The 21,294-nt window shown below is 35.4% G+C and overlaps 1 protein-coding gene across 4 annotated transcripts in view; it reads left to right on the top strand.

The window, feature by feature from the left end:
* Positions 1-21,294, top strand: part of LOC132690996 (uncharacterized) — a 69,089-nt gene that overhangs the window by 14,730 nt on the left and 33,065 nt on the right. The window contains exons 3-5 of one of the 4 annotated variants that reach the window (XM_081791406.1): positions 1,843-1,969; positions 2,256-2,354; positions 12,404-13,384. In XM_081791406.1, the coding sequence (XP_081647532.1) occupies positions 1,843-1,969; positions 2,256-2,354; positions 12,404-13,384 (1,207 nt within the window). Of the gene's footprint in view, positions 1-1,842; positions 1,970-2,255; positions 2,355-12,403; positions 17,588-21,294 lie in introns of those variants that run through there. The other 3 variants (XM_060652180.3, XM_060652179.3, XM_060652178.3) reach the window with 3 other exon arrangements.

The raw sequence follows: 21,294 nt of genomic DNA, 5'->3' as shown, positions 1-21,294 counted from the left end.
TATGAGCCTTTCAGGTTTGGGGGTATGACTCATAGTACAAAGCTCTGACACCTATATCTTAACAGATCATCCATAATAAATAGACTTCAGTAATGCCATTGTGTGAATTTGGGTCATTTTCTGTCACCTTCCTATATCTCAGGAACAAAGGGAATTTACTGTTGAGCAATGGGTAGTTATAAGTAAAATTGGGCCAGTATTAGGGATTTAAAAATTACTTTAACATCAATATCTGAAAACAAAAGAAAACTTGTTTTATATCCATGTGATAGAATATTATTCAGTGAAAAAAATATGCTAATGAAAAGAATTTATTAAGGTGCACCTGGCTGGCTTAGTCAGAGGAGCTCTTGATCTTGGGGTTGTGAGTTCAAGCCCCATGTTGAGTATGGAGATTGCCTAAATAAATTAAAAAAAATTTTTTTTATTCTTAAAAAATAAATTGTTGTAACAAGGAATTAACTCTTACTATATAATAGTGTGACATGAGAAAGGATCAGTCTTGAATTTTATGCAAATTTAATTTTCTAAGATAAAATATTTTTTAAAGTCATTTTACACATTTTGCAAGTAAAGTAGTGCTATTCTAATCTTGCCCCATCACCCACTCCCAAAAGGTGATTGCCCTCAACTGTCTTGAATATGGTTTAATTGCTATCTTTTGATGAATCAATTTTACTCTCTTGACTTACTACAAAGTGGAAGGGACATTGTATATTCTTGTATCGCACCCTTCATTTCCTCTGATAGTTATTAATCATATTACAATTTTTTTTGTCAAATCAGTAGTGTACACAATATTATGACTGCAAATATTGCTTACTGATGAGCCAGCTCATAGCTCCATTCTATTACAGCCTTTCATTTTTCCTGCGGTTAATTGCTTTTTTTCCCCCCATTTCCTTCATTGTCCATTTTTTCCATCTGATCAAACACATTAATTCGTTTTGAGTATGGAGACAGCCATCTCCATTCCCTTTTTCACCCTGCTCCCACCTGATCCTGTTACTCTCTAGACTACTGCATAGTTTTGCCAAGGCTTCCATTTTTGTGGTTTTCCTGAGATTTTCCTTCACTGTTCTCCTGTGTTAATTCACCTATTTCTTGAATACTACGTCTTGTTCTTTTCTGGTTTACTTCCTTCTTTTTGGTGGAGCACATCTTCTGGTACTTTCCTAAGAAATTATGAGGTCCTTTTAGGTCTAGAAATGTCTTTTTTCAACCCTCACAACAGAATGATAGTTTAGTTATGGAATGTAGGTGAGAATTTCTTTTCTCTATCAGCATATTGAAGAATTATTCTTACCATTTCTTGTTTTTAGTAGTGTTCTTGAGAACCTCATTGCCTCTCTGATTCTTGATGTCTTTTATATGATCTGCTCTCCTCTGGATGGTTTTAATGTCTTCTCTTTATCCCTTATTCTGAAATTTTACTCTTAGCTACTTGGGAAAAGAAGAGAAAGAAGCTCACATGTGTTGGTGACTTACTGTATGGCAAGTAGAGAAAAAAAGCTTATATGTACTGAATGGCAAGGATTATGCTAGCCATTTGTATATACTATTTCACTTAATTGGGATGCCCCTCTTAGCTGGATTTTGTACCTTCCTAATTTTGTCTGGGGGAAACAGAATAAACATGGAAACACAAGATTCAGTCCTGCTTATTTGTTTACGGTCCTCCACTTGCGTCCGAAACATCCAGCCCCACTCTATATGCTTGCTATTTTTCACTTCTCCCTTTATTCTTTTCTTCTCTCTTTCCTTCACCAAAAACAAAACAAAAACAAAAATATAAAACATTTCTTTTTATTAATCAAGTCATATACATGGTTGTTGTTCCAGGAGTCAGTGATGTTCAGTGATGTGTCCATAGACTTCTCTCAGGAGGAGTGGGAATGCCTGAATGATGATCAGAAAGATTTATACAGAGATGTGATGTTGGAGAATTACAGCCACCTGGTTTCAATGGGTAAGGACGTCTGTCCATAATCAGATTCTGCCGTCAGAAGCTCTATTTTCTCCCATGTGAAATACCTGCCTTTCAAGTAGGTATTTCTACATCCTTTTCTTAGAAGAATGTTTTTAATATTGTAGTGTTAGAACAAAGAAGCTACACTGAGTTATGGGGGAGTTTCAAGTCCTATGTTGTTTCATAAATCTGATATACCTTTCTTTGACCTTTTCTTAATGAAGGGACTGAATTTGAATACTGGTATATTCTCATCATAAACTTATCTCCTTACTTCTTTTATAAGCAGGACATTCTGTTTCTAAACCAGATGTGATCTCCTTTTTGGAGCAGGGGAAGGAGCCCTGGTTGGTTGACAGAGAACTAACAAGAGACCAGTGGCCAGGTAAGTGAAGCTCGTCAGGTAATTACTCAGTTGGTCATTGGAGAGACTGCACCTTTGAGGTGCTCTCTGGGAATCTCCCCTTAGGCCTATTGTACAAAAGTAAGCCTTTCAGCATGAACTTTCAAATGACCTTACCTTTTCCTCTTACTTAACACACTCTACCTGCTTTTCTTCGCTTATACTTCTTTCCATTTCCTCTTGTAATTGCCCAATTCTAACCAGCCAGTGCCCTCCTCTACACTCTCTAATAATATTCCTTTCTATCCATATTTTGGATCTAATTTCTTATCACTTTCTCATCCTCTTTTGTATTTAGTCTTAAAGAAGCATCACTGTCTCCTGACTTTTTTTTTTTTTTTTTTTTTTTTTTTTTTACATTGCCAAAGACTTATTTTCTTTAGGGTGTTTTAGATGAAGTAGCTCATACAGTCATTGATTCATTCATACTTAGAACAAACATTTACTGATTTTTGAATGTGTGAGGTACTCTCAGAGGTACTGCAGAGATTAAAAAAAAAGAATAACCAATTTCAGAATTTATAGCTTAATAGGAGTACTAGAACACACCTATATATATAGCTTCTATAAAGTAGAACCATCATAAAAGAGGCTAAAGTAGGGAGCTCAGAAAAAATGAGGGCTAAGGATATAGAAGAGAAGTTGATCCACACAGATACTATATCCACATAGATACATGAGCGTGCATGTTGTTAACTTTAGATAGAATGTTGGAAATAAAGGCTCTGTACCTCCATTGAGAACTTAAAGCTAGCAAAGATAAACAAAACTTGATATGAACGAGTTAAAACAGGACAGCACATTGATTCATTCAGTATATGTTTATTGAGTACCTGTTGTATGCCCAGCACTATTCTTAACACTGATATTACAGCAGTGAACAGAACATGCAAAATCTCTATCCCTGGACCTTACCTTCTAGTGCTGAGAGAGATATAAAAATAAATGAATATATAGGTCATGTAACAGTGCTAATAAGAAAAACAAAGTAGAAGAAGAGCGTAGAGGATACTATCTTATATGATGGGGTAAGACTAACTTTTCCAGTTAAGTGACATTTGGACAGAAACGTGAAGAAGTACAACAGTAAATCATTGTATGTGGTTAGTGGAAGGAAGAACATTACAGAAGCCAAACATTCCAGGGTCCTGAAGCAGGTGTGCATTGGCTGTGTTCAGGGAGCAGGAGCCAGGAGGCCAGTGCTTTATCTTATCCTGGTTGGTCAAGTATTTTCAAATAAACTGGAGATTTGACGTCATTTCACCTTTGTATAATCTCAATTTGTAGTTGTAAAAAATATAGACTTTTTTTTCCCTTACACAATTTTAATGCCATTATCATCTCTAATAAATTTTACAATTTCTTGGTATACTGGATTGTTTTCATGTCATTATAGTGAGTACTAGTGAGAGTGGACATTTTCATCTTAATGGTGCTCTTTAACTTGTTCACTACTAAATTTTGCCCTTTTTACCTATTACTATCCTTATTTTTTCAAATTTTATGGACTTTATGTAATAAGAATGTCTATGTACCCATTTCCAGAAGGTGCTTTTACTTTTTAATTTTAATTTGCATTGGTGTCTTTAATGTGTATGTTGTAATGTGTTTGTAGTCAGCTCCTTAAATGATTATTGTGACGAATTTTATAAATTTTTGTTGTTTTTTAGTTTTCTGCGATTTGTTTTATACCATTTAAATCCATTTTTAGTTTCTTTTTCAATAAAGTATAAATTAAGAGTCCAAATCCATTAACCTCCCTCCCCGCTACACGCACGCACACACACAATTTAGCACCCTTTCATCATTTAGCTTACTTCATCTTTGTTTTATCTGCCTGTTCAATAACAAGTTCTGATTTATGTTAGTTTGTATGTCAGCTTCTTTTTCTTGTATCTGTCTGTCTACTTATGCCTACGGAGATAGATATGCCTAGCAGAAGTTAATATATTGTCATTCTTTTTATTGGAAATTATTAAAAATAATGTAACAAACTGCAGGTGGACATTTAAACAGTTATGAAATGAACTTTCATGTAACCATTACCCAGGTAAAAAACTACAACACTACCAGCACAGATCTCTTTGTGTCCACAAGATCTTTGTGTCCTTTCATAGTTTTACTAAGAGTGCCATCCACAATATATGGTTTAGTTTCAGTTGGGTGTGAATTTTATAGACATGTAATCATACTATAATATGTATTATTTTATGCCTTGCCTTTTTTTTTTTTTAATGTTTATTTATTTTTGAGAGACAGAGAGAAACACTGTGAGCAGGGGAGGGCCAGAGAGAGAGGGAGACACAGAATCTGAAGCAGGCTCCAGGCTCTGAGCTGTCAGCACAGACCCCGACGCAGGGCTCGAACTCACAAACCACAAGATCATGCCCTCAGCTGAAGTCGGGTGCTTAACCTACTGAGCTACCCAGGTGCCCCTAATTGCTCTTACTTTTATAAAAAGTCCTGATCTCTGGTGAGAGAACTCTCCACCCTTTCCTTCAGAAGTGCTTGGTTTTACTTTGTCTTCCATATGAATTAAAAAATTTACATTAAGTAAAGTTTCATTAAAAATGTCTTTTTCAACATCCATCCATGAATAAAACTCTCAACAAAGTGGGTATATAGGGGAATGTACCTCAGCGTAATAAAGTCCATATATGTAAGCCTATAGCTGACATACTCAACTGAAAGCTTTTCTAAGATCAGGAATAAGACAAGGATGCCTACTCTCACCACTTATGAAACAGTACTAGAAGCCTTAGAATAATTAGACAAGAAAAAGAAAGAAAAGGCATCTAAATTAGAAAGGAAGAAATAAAACCATCTATGTTTGCAGATGACATGATATTATATATACAAAACTTTAAAGACTCCACTACAAACTATTAAAATTAATAAATGAATTCAGTGAAGGTCCAGGATACAAAATCAATATATAAAAATCAGTTGCAGGGACACCTGAGTGTCTCAGTCTGTTAAGCATCTGATTCTGGATTTTGGCTCAGGTCATGATCTCACAATTCGTGGAATCGAGCCACATGTTGGACTCTGGGCTGACAGCACGGAGCCCGGTTGGAATTATCTTACTCTCTCTCTGCCCCTGTGCCACTTGCGAGCTCTAGCTCTAAATAAATAAATAAATAAATAAATAAATAAATAAATAAACAAACGGTTGCATTTCTATACACTAACAATGAACATTCAGAAGAGAAATTGAGAAAATCCCTTTTACAATTGCATCAAAAAGAATAAAATACCTAGGAATAAATTTAGCCAATGAGGTGAAAGACCTGTACACTGAAAACTATAAGACGTTGATGAAAGAAATGGAAAAACACAAATAAATAGACACTACCCAAAACAAGTTACAGATTCAATGCAATCCCTATCAAAATTCCAGTGGTGCCTTTTATAGAAATAGAACAATCATAAAATTGTCTAGAACCATGAAAGATGCAAATAGCCAAAACAGTCTTGGAGGCATCACACTTCCTGATTTCAAACTATATTAAAAGGTATAAAAATCAAAACAGTATGGTATTGGCATAAAAACGGATGCATCAATCAATGGAACAAAATAGAGAGCCCAGAATTAAACCCACATATATATGGTTAATTAATTTTTAACAACGAATCCAAGAATATACAGTGGGGAAAGGACAGTCTCTTCAATAAATGGTTTTGGGAAAACTGGACAGCCACATATGAAAGAATGAAACTGGACCACTATCTTACATCATATACAAAAATCAGCCCAAAATGGATTAAGGACCTGAACATAAATAAGACTTGAAACCACAAAATTCCTAGAAGAAAATGTAGGCAGTAAGCTCTTAGATCCTTGGCAATTTTTTGGATTTGACAACAAAATAAAGACAGCGAAAGCAAAAATAAATGAGTGGGACTACATCAAACTCAAAATCTGCACAGCAAAGGAAATGGTCAACAAAATGAAAAGACAACCTACAGAATGGGAGAAAATGTATGCAAATCATATATCTGATAAGGAGCTAATATATAAAATATATATACAGAATCTAAACTACATAGCAAACATTCCAATTAAAATATAGAAGATATAAAAGAAATGGAAATTTTAGAACTAGAAAATATAGTGGCCAAAATTTTTAAAACTGCATAAGCTCAATAGAATGGAAATAACAGAGAAAAATTGGTGAACTTAAAGATGAGCCAAACTAGTTCACATAAATACCAGAATAAAGATCAAAAACTTAAAAAGAATCTATAGCTTCAGGGACATGTGAGACAACAGAGTTTTAACATTCATGTCCTTGAAGTCCCAGAAGGAGAAAGTTCAGGACTGGAAAAAGCATTTGAAGAAATAATGGCTTACCAAATTTGGTGAAAGATGTATCAGTTCAAAAGGCTCAGCCACCCCAAACAAGATAAACACAAATCCATACCCAGACACATCATAATCAAATTGCTGCAAATGGATGACCAAAAAGGTAATGAAAGAACCACAGAAAAATAATGCATTACTTATAGGGAAACAATTATTTGAATGACTGGATTTCTCTCTTTGTAAACCATGGAGGCCAGAATAAAGTGGAATAAAATTTTATTGTGCTAAAAAACTGTTAACCCAGATTTACAAATCCAGCAAAAACCTACCAGGAATGAAGGTGAAATTAAGAAAGGCAATACCGTAAATGTAGATGGCAACTGAGACTCGCTTGAAGGTCCCTATGAGATATGACAGTGGTGGGAAGACTGGCTAATGAGACAATTTATATACCATGTTAGAGGGGTAAGCACTAGTTAAGTCTAGGAGACAGTTGTCTGTGCCAATTCTGGCCCAGTGCTTCCACATAATGTCATTCAAGGAAAGTCAGAAATCCAGACTTTCATATTAAATCTGATAGCTCAATGTTGATAACTAATTCAAAACTTTAGAAAATTTGTTGGGGGCAACATCAAACAAATATGTAAGATACAACCTGATTCATCAGATTTTTACTTCTGTGGAGTTTTCTTTTTCTTTCTTTTTTTTTTAACCTCAGAAATTCTACCAAGGTACATCTGGTTAAAACTCCTCATAAATTGTGCTCAACACAGAAGGGAACTTCTTTTTACTCAGAGGTTTCTTCAACCCTGGAAATTAGTTTTGTTGTTAGCTCTGCATCACCAAGTTCTCCTTCCAGAACTCATATCTTACATTTATTTTATTGCCCATATAATTTTCCTTTCCTATGACTCCCACCACTTTTTTGTCACCTTTTCTATCTTTTCCCCTCTGAGAATTTTTTTTCATGAATTCTAGTTTTCATGATGATTGACTTTTCACTGTGGAATTTGAAGATTTAGTTTATACCTTTTTTCACCCTCCAAATATAATTATATCACAATTTTTAAAGTATTATTCAGCTTGCTTCATGACAATGAAATGGCTTTCATTTCTGAGCTCTGTAGTCACATTTCACTTCTTTTAGGACTTGTTCTTTTCTATGCAGTTAATCCTTGTCTTAATTGAGAATTGCTGAGTTTTCTGAGTATCTCTCATTAATCTAACTCTCTTCAGACACATCAGGTAACTGGTTTATTTTTTAAGAGACATTTCTCCTCTAACCCTCTGTTCTGCCCCAGTTGAGACATACATAGCTATCATTTTAGAATTTCTCTTCATTATCATCCCATTGATTCCCTTTACCATGTTCCTTTGAATTTCTTTTGATTCTCTATGTGGATATCTTGGATACCTTTGTCTTGATTGTTGGATCTCTTTCCTTCCTCTTTCTTGGTTTATCCCTTCATTATTCTGACACACACCTTCCAAAAGCAACCAAGGAAAGTATGCAAGAAAAATAGTGTATTTTGTGGGGGTGCCTGGCTGGCTCAGTCGGTGGTGCATGAAACTCTTGATCTCAGAGTTGTAAGTTGGAGCCCCATATTGGGTGTAGAGATAATTTTAAAAAATAAAATCTTTAAAAACAGAAGTGTATTTTCTGAATCCTTATATGTCTGAAAATGTTTCCCATTCACCCTTCAATTTCACTGATAGTTTGGAGATGTAATTTTAGGTTGAAAAACTGAAATTCAAAGTTTTGAAGGCATTGCTCCACAGATTTTTAAAATCTAGCATCTAGTGTTGTTCAGAAATCCAAAACTCATTCAGGTTCTTAATTATTTCATGTGATCTATTTAATGTCTTTGGAAGCTTTTAGAATTTATCTTTATTTATAATATGCTAATATTTCAAGTAGAGATAGCATGATGTTGATTTTATTCTTTCATTTGGGCACTCACTGAGACATTTCATTCTGGAAACAAAAATCTCTGAAATTTTCTTGTATTATTTGCTTGATTATTTATTCTATGTTGTCTTCTCTATTCTCTGTGTTTCAAACTTTGAATGTTTGCTTTTTTTTTTTTTAATGTTTGTTTATTTTGAGAGAGAGAGAGAGAGAGAGAGATCTCCCACGCGTTTGCTCAAGCAAGGAAGGGGAAGAGAAAGAGAAAGAGAATCCCAAGCAGGCTCTGCACTGCCAGGGCAGAGCCCAATGCAGGGCTTGAACCCACGAACAGTGAGATCATGACCTGAGCCTAAACCAAGAGTCAGACACTTAACCAACTGAGCCACCCTGATGCCCCTGTTCACTTTTTATTTCTAGTGTCTGGCACCATGTCTGACACATTTAATGGGCTCATTAACTTTTTTGAATGAACACTCATAATTCAGATCTTAAATTTCTTGTCTTAGCTCTAAAATTATTTTTTTTTATTATATTTTATTTCTTCTTATACTTTCTGTGAGAATTTATTAAGTTCTAATTCTCATATTAATTTTTATAAAAGATTTTTCTTTCAGTATTTTTTCTGACATTATTCTCTTATGAGATATGTATTATATATTTTTGGAAGCATTCTTTTGAATTTTTCTCCATTGGTTGTCTTTCCCGAGTTTTTTTTTTTTTTCCCTTTGTCCATTTTAATCTCTCATGTATAAGATTTTCCTGAAACTACTAGTGATTTAAGGCTGTCTGCCCATATAAAACTGTGGTATTAAAAAGCTGATATGAGGGTGCCTGGGTGGTCCAGTCAGTTAAGCATTGGACTCTTGATTTCCTCTCAGGTCATGATCACACAGTTCATAGGCTTGAGCTGTGCATCAGACTCCACTCTGACAGCACAGAGCCTGATTGGGATTCTCTCTCCCTCTCTCTGCCCTGCTTGCACACACTCTCTAAAAATAAAAACTTTTTTTTTTAAATTAAAATATATATTTTTAAAAAGCTGGCTTGACCTCTCATTTGTGTATGAAGAAGTGTATATTTATTGGTGGTAGTCACTGTAGAGTGATCTTCCTAGAATAGTTCGTTGGCTGATACCACCTATCAGATATTTTCTCTTGGACTGGTTTTCTCCAGAATTGAATCCTCTGCTTTCTTTCTGGGAGTCAATAAAATGAGCTTGACTGCCAGATTCTGAAAGTTTACTGAGTTGTATGTATCAGGTGTATGGGGTAGGTTTGAGATTCTGGGGTCTGTTTCGTACAGACTTCAATTAATCTTAACTTTTTGCAGCCCCTCCTGCACCCTGCTTTCAAAGGTACCTGTTGACTGCAGTTCTTAGAAATAATGATTCTACAGTAAGACTTATCTATAACCTGAGTTTCAGTGTGTTTATGGTTAACAAATTATTTGTTACCATTACATCTACGGTGGCTTCAAAAATTTTGTTGCTGCTCTTTCCTCTCCTATTCTTTGTCTTTGTGGAGTTTCTTCTTTCATTTAATCTCATCACTATCACTTTAGTGGGACTTCATGAAGGAACAGTAATAAATGCATATATTCACTGTGCTGTGTTTGAAAAGAGTGTGTCCTTCTAGAGGAATTTTTTAAGGAGTATACATTTAAATACTTGCTTATTGAGTCAGTTAATAAATATTTGTTGATCTTCCAGTATATACCAGATACTGTGCTTAGAGTTAGGTACACACTGATGAAGACTATGGACATTTCCTTCACAGAACTTAACACCTATTCAGTGAAAAAGATAGTAAGTGAAGCTAAGTCAATATATAATTACAAATTATGAAAATCCTGTTAAGGAGAACAACAGAGTGCTTAAAGTGTGACTACAAGGAGAGTATAATTTGGTCATGCAGCCAGGAAAGGCCTCAAAAAGTATGCCCTTTAAGTGCAGATTTGGAAAATGGGTAATAGTTACCAAGGCCAAGAGTAAACAACAACAACAAAACCACCTACTAGACATAAGGAAAAGTACCTGAAAAGACTATTAAGAGGGACTAAAAGCTGAGAGCATTTGAAGAACTGCAAAATAGGGCCAGCGTGGATGGAGCTTAGCAACCAAAAGGGAGCATAGCCTGAGATTTGTCTGAAGTGGCAGGCAGCAATTAGATCATTCAGAGCTTTGTATACCTTGTTCAAGAGTTTGGCTTTTGTTGTAAGAGAACTGCCATTAAGGATGGATTCAAGATTGCCTACCTCAGGTGGGGAAACTAGATAAGGAAGACACGATCCTGATAGTTCAAAGAGATACGTGTATTAGATATTGAAGATAGGAAGAGTGTTAAGATATATTTAGGAGCAAGATTAGGCAGTATTTGCTGAATAATTATATGAGAGAAAGAGAAAAGATGGTACTAGAATACTTTTCACTTTTTTGGCTTGAGATTTTCCCATAGTGTGGTCTTCAAAACACTGCACTTGCCTAATATCCCCATTTTAATATAGAAATTATTTTGTATTATCTCTCAAATATTAAACATTTATGCCAAATACTTCTCATATATTATTTACAGTTCCCCCAATGATTATAAGAGTAGACAGAGAATTGAGGGCTAAGAAAAATGAACTACTTTGCCCAAGAAAACAAAGCTTGTAATTAGCTGTGTGTTCAAAAATTCACAACTGATTCTGATAACTGATTTCTCAATAGCAGAACACTGCTTTTATATCCTCTACCTTCTCTTTAAACCTACAAATGCTCTTCCTGTCAGTTGGTCATCACTACTATAGTGTTTATGTTCTTTTTAAGTCCTTTCCTCTTTTCTCCTAAGATCAGCATCACAGAGTTCCAAGCCAAAAACTGTTTTTATCAAACTCCAAACATATTCCATATTTAGCCACAAAAGAATCCTCACTGTCTGCCACTCATGCTAGATTTATTCATTCCTGCCATCTGGATTGCCACTCTCAATTTCCTTATTTGTTAAAGAGACCCTGGGTTTCCAGTTACAGAATTGAGGACAGTGCTGTCTAATAAAACTTTCAGTGATGATGTGGAAATGTTCTATGTCTGTAATTTCCAACACTAACCACAATTGGCTATTGAACACTGGAAATTACAGTGCTATTGAATTAAATTTGAATTTTTATATAATCTTAATTATGTTAAATTTAAATAGATACATATGCTCATGGATACTGTAATGGACAACATAGATCTAACTGGGAACTGGCAAACCATTTTCCTAAAAGACCAGATAATAAATATCTTAAATTTATAGTCGATGTGGTCTCTGTTGCATCTACTCACTTCTGCCATTGTAGCTCAAAAGCAGTCATAGACAATATGTAAACAAATAAGTGTAGCTATGTTCCAATAAAACTTTACTTATAAAAATTGTTACAGTGCTGCAGGCCATAGTTTGCCAACCCCTGGGAATGTTATCTTATTTAATCCTGATAATAACTCTATTAAGTAGGTAATCATTTCCCTTATTTTGTAGTTCATGTTGTGGGGTGCTCTTACAGGTATGTGTGCATATGCTCTGAAGTTTTGTATGTGTATTTATGATTAGAGTCATTTTGTAACAAGGGAGATAAGACTAAGTTTTCTGTATGTTCAGCAAGCTCCCCTAAATAACTCTGATCAATAGCAATGTTTGGAAATCATTGGCTTACTTACTGCCCTCATCTTACTATATGATCTGTCCTTATTCTCATCTATTTTTTTTCAAGTTTGGTTTAATTCTCCCATTTTAACTGAAGTTTTATTTCTCCCAAACAAAAAATATGAGTGATTACTTTCATATTTTCTTTCAGTCCTGGAATCAAGATGTGAGACCAAGAAATTATTTCTGAAGAAGGAGATTTATGAAATAGAGTCAGCGCAGTGGGAGTTAATGGAAAGACTTACAAGACATGACCTTCAGTGCTCTAGTTTCAGAGATGATTGGGAATGTAATGGCCAGTTTGAGAAACAACATGGCTCTCAGGAGCGACACTTTGGTCAACTGATATTCACCCATGAAGGCATGCCTACATTCAGTCAGCATCCATCCTTTACATTACAGCAAATCATCAATAATAAAGAGAAATACTGTGGAACTAAGGAATATAGGAAAGCCTTTAGACATGACTCACAGCTTACTACACATCAAATAATTCATACCATTGAGAAGCCCTATGAATGTAAGGAATGTGGAAAAGCCTTTAGACATCCCTCAAGACTCAGTCATCATCAGAAAATTCATACTGGCAAGAAACCCTTTGAATGTAAGGAATGTGGGAAAACATTTATTTGTGGTTCAGACCTTACTCGACATCACAGAATTCACACTGGTGAGAAACCCTACGAATGTAAGGAATGTGGAAAGGCCTTTAGTAGTGGCTCAAACTTCACTCGACATCAGAGAATTCACACTGGTGAAAAGCCCTATGAATGTAAAGAATGTGGGAAGGCCTTTAGTAGTGGCTCGAACTTTACTCAACATCAAAGAATTCATACAGGGGAGAAACCCTATGAATGTAAGGAATGTGGCAATGCCTTTAGTCAGAGCTCACAACTTATCAAACATCAGAGAATTCATACAGGTGAGAAACCCTATGAATGTAAGGAATGTGAAAAGGCTTTTCGTTCTGGTTCAGATCTTACTAGACATCAGAGAATTCATACTGGTGAGAAGCCCTATGAGTGTAAGATATGTGGGAAAGCCTATTCTCAGAGTTCACAACTTATTAGTCATCATAGAATTCATACTGGTGAGAAACCCTATGAATATAGAGAATGTGGGAAGACATTTAATTATGGCTCACAACTTATTCAGCATCAAAATTTGTACTGGTGATAAACCATAGAAGGTCTGAAATCTGTAGGAAGGCTTTTAATTACAGTTCAATTATTCAACATTAGAGAATTTGTCTTGATAATAATCCCTTTAAATAGAATAATGTAGAAACATCTTATTTGTTGACTCCAGCTTATTCAGCCTGAGAAAAATCATGTAGGAGAAACACCCTATGAGTAGAATATATTTTGGAAGTCCTTTAATAAAAGCTTATATTTCTTTTGACATCAGATAATTCAAGCTAGCAAATACTGAAAATCACAGCACTTTTGACACCTTTCTAACCTTATTTTAAACCTCAGAATTCATGATGAAATATAATCCTGACATTTTTGTTTTTCCCCCTAATTTGTCTATACTTGTTATATTCTTAATATTTTAACCCATCTTAAATTTATATGACTATAAAGCCCACCTGTTTCCATCACAGTTTGTAAAATACCTTTAATACCTGGAATAAGTGACCTCTTTATTCAAAGATGGCTTATTCTTTTTGTTATTTACAAAACTTCAGATTTATTGTAAAAACATTGACGAACAACTTTCCACACAGTAAATAGAGATCCCTTCATAGCTTCTTGGTGTTTCCATATGTTGGTGTGATATCATTTTATCAAATTCCTACTGATAGACATTTCCCAGAGTTTCTGCCATTACACAGAGTACCCTAATGGAAATTCTCCACAGGCATATCTTTATATCATGTATTTTAATTGCAGAAATAGTGCATGAACATATTTTCCTTTTAAAAGATTTAAACATTACAAATAAGGCAGATACACTCTCTGACTGTCATCCTTGTATCCATTTCCCTTTCTGAAGGATAGTCATTATCTGTTTAGTATTTATGCTTCCTGACCATTTTTCTACGTTTTTATACATATTTGTCTCAGTGGAAACTAAAACGGGATAATGATAATACCTACCTCAAAATTTTGTGTGAGGATCAAATAAATTAAGATGCATAAAGTGCTTAGAATTCTGCCTGTCATATAATAAATATTTGCTGAATGTTGGTCATTATTTTATTCATCATTGCCATTAGTATTATTTGCTGAAAAACAGTTTCTGCAGATCTTGCTGAACGTCAGGCAGGATATATAGTCGAAGAAAGACACAGGGTAATGAATTCAGAAAATTTTCCATCATCACTTCCTATGAAACATGAAATTATCCTAGGTGTTGATGGGGAAAGTAATGTGTGGAAAGGACTTTATTCAGACTAGCATCCTTTTTGCTACATCACGCAATACCTAATGTAAAAACAAGAATGTAGACAAACCATTTGCAACATGGATGAAAAATGAAAAAGTGTGAAAAGAAACAGTATTATGTTTGAAAAATGAATACACACACAAAGAGAAACCTTATAGTTAATGATTTAAAATGTTATTGTAGGAGTGCCTGGTTGGCTCAGTTGGTGTAGCATGTGACTCTTGGTCTCGAGGTTGTAAGTTCAAGCCCCACATTGAGTGTAGAGATTACTTAAAATATTTAATAAAATGTTAAATACAGTGCTTTCTGGTATATTTGAAAACCTAAACAAAATTATTTTTTTAGGAAAATAAAAATGAATACAGTATTGACTCAGAACTCTCAGAAGCCTCATAATCATAAAAACACAGAAAAGGGGAAATTTAGTGTGATATAGTAGCTATTACTACTAATAAAGCACCAAACCAAAAATTTTTTTCAGGCAAAACATTATCAAGTATCTAAGGAATTGTTATATAGAGGTAGACATCTCATAACCACCCAAATATAACCTTGATGTTAGAATAATATTAGGACACCTAAAAACGGAAGCTCATTTTTAGTATCCATGAAGATATATGTGAGCATACTAAAGAAACTAGCAAACAGTGGTACCTATTAAAATAATACAAATGAACCTGGTTGCAGCAGTAGCTAAGGAGGATACCCAGTGCCCAGTTCTAACTAACTGATGTGAGGAAATGCAGGCCTCATTTTGCCAGCTCTTGTGACTTTTCTAGAGTCTGGATCTTTTTTTTTTTTTTTTTTTTTCCAGTGTGTGATAGCTCTTGATTTTTATTTATTTTAATGTTTATTTTTGAGAGAGTGCAAATGAGGGAGGGGCAGAGAAGGGGGACCGAGGATCCAACGTGGATTCTATGCTGATAGGCTGACAGCAGTGAGCCTGGAGCTTGGGGCTTGAACCCATGAACGGCGAGATCATGACTTGAGCCAAAGTCAGACACCCAACTGACTGAGCTACCCAGGTGCCCTAATAGCTCTTGATTTTTAAATGGTAGCTCAGATTTATCTTTAAAGACACCATGAGTACCAAAGATGTATTGACTGCACAAATAGGCCATAAGTTCCTTTTGTTCTGGATCCTAAAGCTGTGGATGTGCAGAAGGCTTGGAGGAGGAGTTTTTAATAGTGCAAATCCCTTAAATATTTAATATTTAAAATATTTCTAGAGATAACTAGCTAAACTCCAAGTGTAAGGATTTTTTTTAAAAGACTTATTCCACCCCCATATTTTCTACATGCAGTTCTTTCTTTATTCTAAGCATCATGTCAAATTTAAAAATTGGGTCTATTTTATATGTAACAACAATATCCTATTGTTGATAAATATATACACATACAACTGAAAATTTTTAAGTGGCCTATGAAGAGGAAAAATAGCCTGACCATCACATTTTTGCACTAGCAGCAAACATGTCATTGGAATTCTGTATTGTGTCCTAGATGAAAAGTTAGCAGACTTTCCATAAAGGGCCAGATAGTAAATATTTTAGCCCTGTGAGCCGTACTATTTCTGTAGCAACTACTTAATTCTGCCATTGTGGAAGAGTGTGGAAGGCTACTAAAAGTCTTAGATTAAGAATCCTGAAGTTAAGCAAATGTCCCACATTTTAGCTTTGTTTAGGTAGATTAGTGTTTTGAAATAGATCTTTTCTATGCCTCAATTTTCATGCTCAGCAAGCAGCTTCCTGCATTGGATGGATTCCATTCTTGGAAGGAAATTCCCATATACCCAAAATTACAGGTCTGTTCTTCCATTCCTCACTTTCTTTTTTCTTAGATCCCATGTTAGTAGGTTAGGGTTTTTTTTTAAAACATTGAGTTATTTTGTTCCAGGCTTATGCCTGTAAAATATTTTATAATCAACTTAAGAAAAGTGGAATGAGCAACATAGGCATTTAAGTCATTCATTAAGTTCTTCATCTAAAATTATAGAGGAAATGGGATGCCTGGCTAGCTCGATGGGAAGAGCATTCGACTCTTGACCTCAGGGCTATGAGTTCGAGCCCCACGTTGGGTAGGGAAATTACTAAAAGAAATAAAAACTTTTAAAAAATAAAATGAAATAAAATTTCAGAGGTAATGCATTTGCGTTCAAACCAATGAAGCAATACTAAAAAAAAAGCTATGCCTTTTGCTATTCCTCACTCCCTCTCTGCTGATTTACTTCTGAGTAATGTTCAAACCTTGTGTATATCCCCCATATATTTCTTTATGTTTAAATGTTAACACAAATCAGTATATTTTTACCAAAAAATATGGATGGTTTAAACATGCCTTTTAAATTTTGAATTTCCCTAGTCAGTAAATGATGATTTAACTTATTTTTTTTAATGGTTACAGTATATTTTATACCCAAGTATGTTTGTACCAATACCAACTCAACTATTCATGCAATATTTCAGACTGTTTCCTCTCTGCTGTTTGAAAGTAGTGCTTCATTCAGGGCACCTGGATGGCTCAGTCGGTTAAGCGTCTGACTCTTGTTTTTGGCTCAGGTCATGATCTCATGGTTTGTGAGTTTGAGCCCTGAGTCAGTCTCTACACTGACAGCGTGGATCCTGCTTGGGATTCATTCTCTCCTCTCTCTCTCTCTCTCTCTCTCTCTCTCTCTCTCTCTCTCTCTCTGCCCCTCCCCTGCGTGTGCGCTCTCTCTCAAACTTTTTTTTTTTTTTAAGTTTATTTATTTTGAGAGAGTACAAGCAGGGAGGGCCGGAGAGAGAGGCTCCCAAGCAGGCTCTGAACTGACAGCATGGAGCCCAATGTGGGGCTCGAACCCATGAACTATGAGATCATGAACTGAGCTGAAACCAAGAGTCAGACACTTAACTGACTGAGCCACCCAGGCGCCCCTCAAAATAAACTTTAAAAAACTTTTAAAAAATAATAAAATGCTTCAATAAACATTTTATATTTTTGTCTATTTTATTTCTGTAAAATAGGTTTTCCAAACCATTTCCAATATTTTCTGTTTCTTAGGAAGGTATTACTTATAGAAACTTTCAGAGGGAAGAGGATAAAGGGACAGAGTGTGCAGTTTTTCACATACGTGGGTGTGTATACACACACAGACTTTACCATTTTAATCCATCTGGGATTCATTATTGTATATGGTGTAATACAGGATGTTGGTTTTGTTTCCATTCAGAAATAAGACCAATTATGCCAGAACCAATAATTGAAATATTCATCTTTCTCCTACTGTATTAAAATACTCATATATTAAATGCTCATATTCTCAAATCTATTTCTGTGCTCTATTTTCCAGCAATCTTTGACTTATACTTTTTAGTAACTTATTACTTGGAAATAGAGATATGTATATTGTTAATATATAATTTTTATTTAGAAATAAAGAGAGGGTGCCTGAGTGGCTCAGTCAGTTAAACGTCCAACTTCAGCTCAGGTCATGATCTCGCAGTTGGTGAGTTCAAGCCCTGCATCAGGCTCTGTGCTGACAACTCAGAGCCTGGAGCCTGCTTTGGGTTCTGTGTCTCCCTGTCTCTCTGTCCCTTCCCCCGCTCACCCTCTGTCTCTCTCTCTCTCAAAATTAAATAAACGTTAAACATTTAAGAAAAAAAGGGGGCACCTGGGTGGCTCAGTCGGTTGAGTGTCCGACTTCAAATCAGGTCATGACCTCGCAGTTTGTGTTGGAGTCCCTCATCCGGCTCTGCGCTGACAGTGCAGAGCCTGCTTGGGATTCTCTCTGTCTCTGCCCCTACCATGCTTGCTTCTTTCTCTCTCTCAAAATAAGTAAACTTAAAAAAAATTTTTTTAATGAAAAAAACAAAAACAAATGCTTATTAGATTTTAAATTATTTTATCCGGTTCCAATAAAAAGACTAATAAGGGTTATATTTTAAATTTTATTCAATTTAAATAGAGTATTTCAAAATGAATTCACATTGAATTGACTTTGAATGGATATTCATTAATACAGGTATATCTCAAAATGTCTTTGACAACTTTTTATCTCTTTACACTCTAATATCTTCATGATGTAATGTTTCACAATACTTAAAATATGCTAGTAATAATCTGAAATTTAGTATCTTTTATTAGGTATTGATTATAAAATGATAGATTCTTTTGATCTTTGATAATCTGCATATAAAGGGATATCTCAGTATACCTATTTCACCTTTTTTCATGTTGTAGACATGAGGACAGTGGCTGTTGGGCAAGAATTTTTTTTTTTCACTGTATTTTCCCCATTTTAACAGACTGAAGGGTTGGTTTTTTCAGATTAATTTCTGTTTGTTGTTTTCATCTCTACTCTTATTTGTGTGTCATAAATGATTTATTGCTTTGGTGAAATGTGTTAAAACACATGAATATCCCGCCCCCCCCCCCCCCCATTTGACCCTGAATTTCTCATGTTCCCTGGGTCAGACTATGATTCTCTGTAACTACTCTACAGGCCCAGTCCTCTGCTTGTTATGTCTCCCAATACCTAAGTTTAAGTGAAGTATTAGGATGTGCAGTTTCGAGCTGCCTCTTTCAGTAAAGCATCCCTAACAAAAAGTCTGTTTCTCAGTCCAGAAATCAAGTGTAGAAAATTAATTATCACCCACAGAAGTTTCTACTGTAGCCATCTTTGTTTTATTTCTAATTATAATGGAAACACAATGGTTACAGTCCATATGTTCTACCTTTTTAAAATTGGAGTAGATAAGAAATTCATTCAAAGAATATTGAGTGGCTCATAGAAAATCTTAGAGTGCTAAGGAACAAAGATACAGAACCAAGAACATTGCTGCACATGATGACACAGAACTCGTGAGGTCATTCCTGCTGCTGCTGCTGCTGCTGCTGGACAGAATTGCCAGCTTACACTACTGACAACATGGACTCTGGATGTTCCTGCGAGTGCCACCTGTGTACATGGGGTTACCCATCACCCAGATGGAATCTCCCATCCTTGTTCCTTTATATCATCACCTTGCTGTTCTGAGATGGGTGTTTTTTGTTTTTTGTTTTTTATTTTCGAGAGAGCAACAGAGCACAAGTGGGGGGGGGGGGGCGGGGGGAGGGGAGTGAGAGGGAGACACAGAATCTGAAGCAGGCTCCAGGCTCTGAGCTGTCAGCACAGAGCCCATCACAGGGCTCAAACTCACGAACCATGAGATCATGTCCCTAGCTGAAGTTGGTTGCTTAACTGATGAAGCCACCCAGGCACCCCTGAGATGGGTGTGTTGGAGTGCTGAAGCCTATGTTCCATCCTTGTACATTAGCTGCTGGAGAGACTAAGATGCATTTTCAGTTTAGTGAGAATCAGCCTCGGCTTCTTAAAGATGGGTGTTAACCATCATAGCAAGGGTGCACAAATACTGTACAGCCAAATGAATGACCAGTGTTCACAAGATGGCATCCCATCAATATACCTCATTCTTCCTGTAACTGAGCATTAAAACCTCATCTAAAATAACATTACTCATTCCTCATTTATTCATAAGCCATTCCTCATTCAACCAAAATTGTGTTGGGTAATGTTTATACCTTCTATCTGTCAGGATCCTGTGTAGACATTCTGTAACCTTTTTTCTAAGTTGTAACAACCTACATAAAAGGGCTCTGTGCTGCCTGCTGGGAGCCTGGAGCCTGCTTCAGATTCTGTGTCTACCTTTCTCTCTGCCCTTCCCCTGCTCACACTTTGCCTCTCTCTGTCTCTGAAAAATGAATAAACCTTAAAAAAAATTTTTTAAGAGGAAAGAAGGAATGTAATAATAATATCTATATATAAATTAGGTAGATGTTCCAGCCTTCCTTTCTGTAAATAATAGTTGTGACACATTCCCTTTTAATTAGCAAACTGGGAAGTTTTTATGGTTAAAGTTATCCAAACCTTTCATTAAAGATCAGAATCTTTGTTGGTTATAGTTTTCTTTATAGGTTTTCTGGTTTGGGGGGGGGGGTGTTTATTTGCTTGTTTTTACAACTGGAAATGATAGGGATAAGAGTTGACCCTAGGAAATCTTTGAGTATTATTCATGTTTCATTTGGAAGTTTCACATCCCTTGGTAGCCAGGATCAATCAGCCCAGCAGACATTAACCCTTCCTCTCACCCCAGCCTTTGGTCTGCTGCCCATGGTCATGAGGAACTCCAAATATCCAAGTTATAGTCTCACTTTACATTTTATTAGAATCACTGTTATGTCCACTGGTGAAAACATCCCTTCATTTATTCTCTACATTATTCTTCATCAAAGTGTCAAAATTTGGTGATGTTCTTGATATTTAGGCTTGACTTTATAATTGTTCTTTCAGAGTATGCTGAAACTTGCTTATAGTTTATGGTATGAATATAAGGGGAGAGGAGCATGAAAAAGTAACACTTGCAAGATAACTACCTCAGACAAGGTAATTATAAGAGCTTCAAGAAAGGCATGTCTAATAATGCATCCTGTCTTAAAATTTCTATTGTGTGCTAATAGTACAATTACATGAACTTTCTTGTTTATTGTCTACATGATGTAATTTTCCCATGTTTAATTTTAATCTTTTTGTGTCCTTAACTATAGATGTGCTTTGTAAACACAATATAAAATATTTTAATCCAACCTGACAATCTATTTGTGTTTCAAATAGAG

This window comes from Panthera onca, chromosome E2, assembly GCF_046562875.1.
Source record: "Panthera onca isolate mPanOnc1 chromosome E2, mPanOnc1 haplotype 2, whole genome shotgun sequence".
In the NCBI taxonomy this organism is placed as follows: domain Eukaryota; kingdom Metazoa; phylum Chordata; class Mammalia; order Carnivora; family Felidae; genus Panthera; species Panthera onca.
Note: the sequence above shows the minus strand (reverse complement) of the source record. Positions and strands in the feature narration are given on the sequence as shown.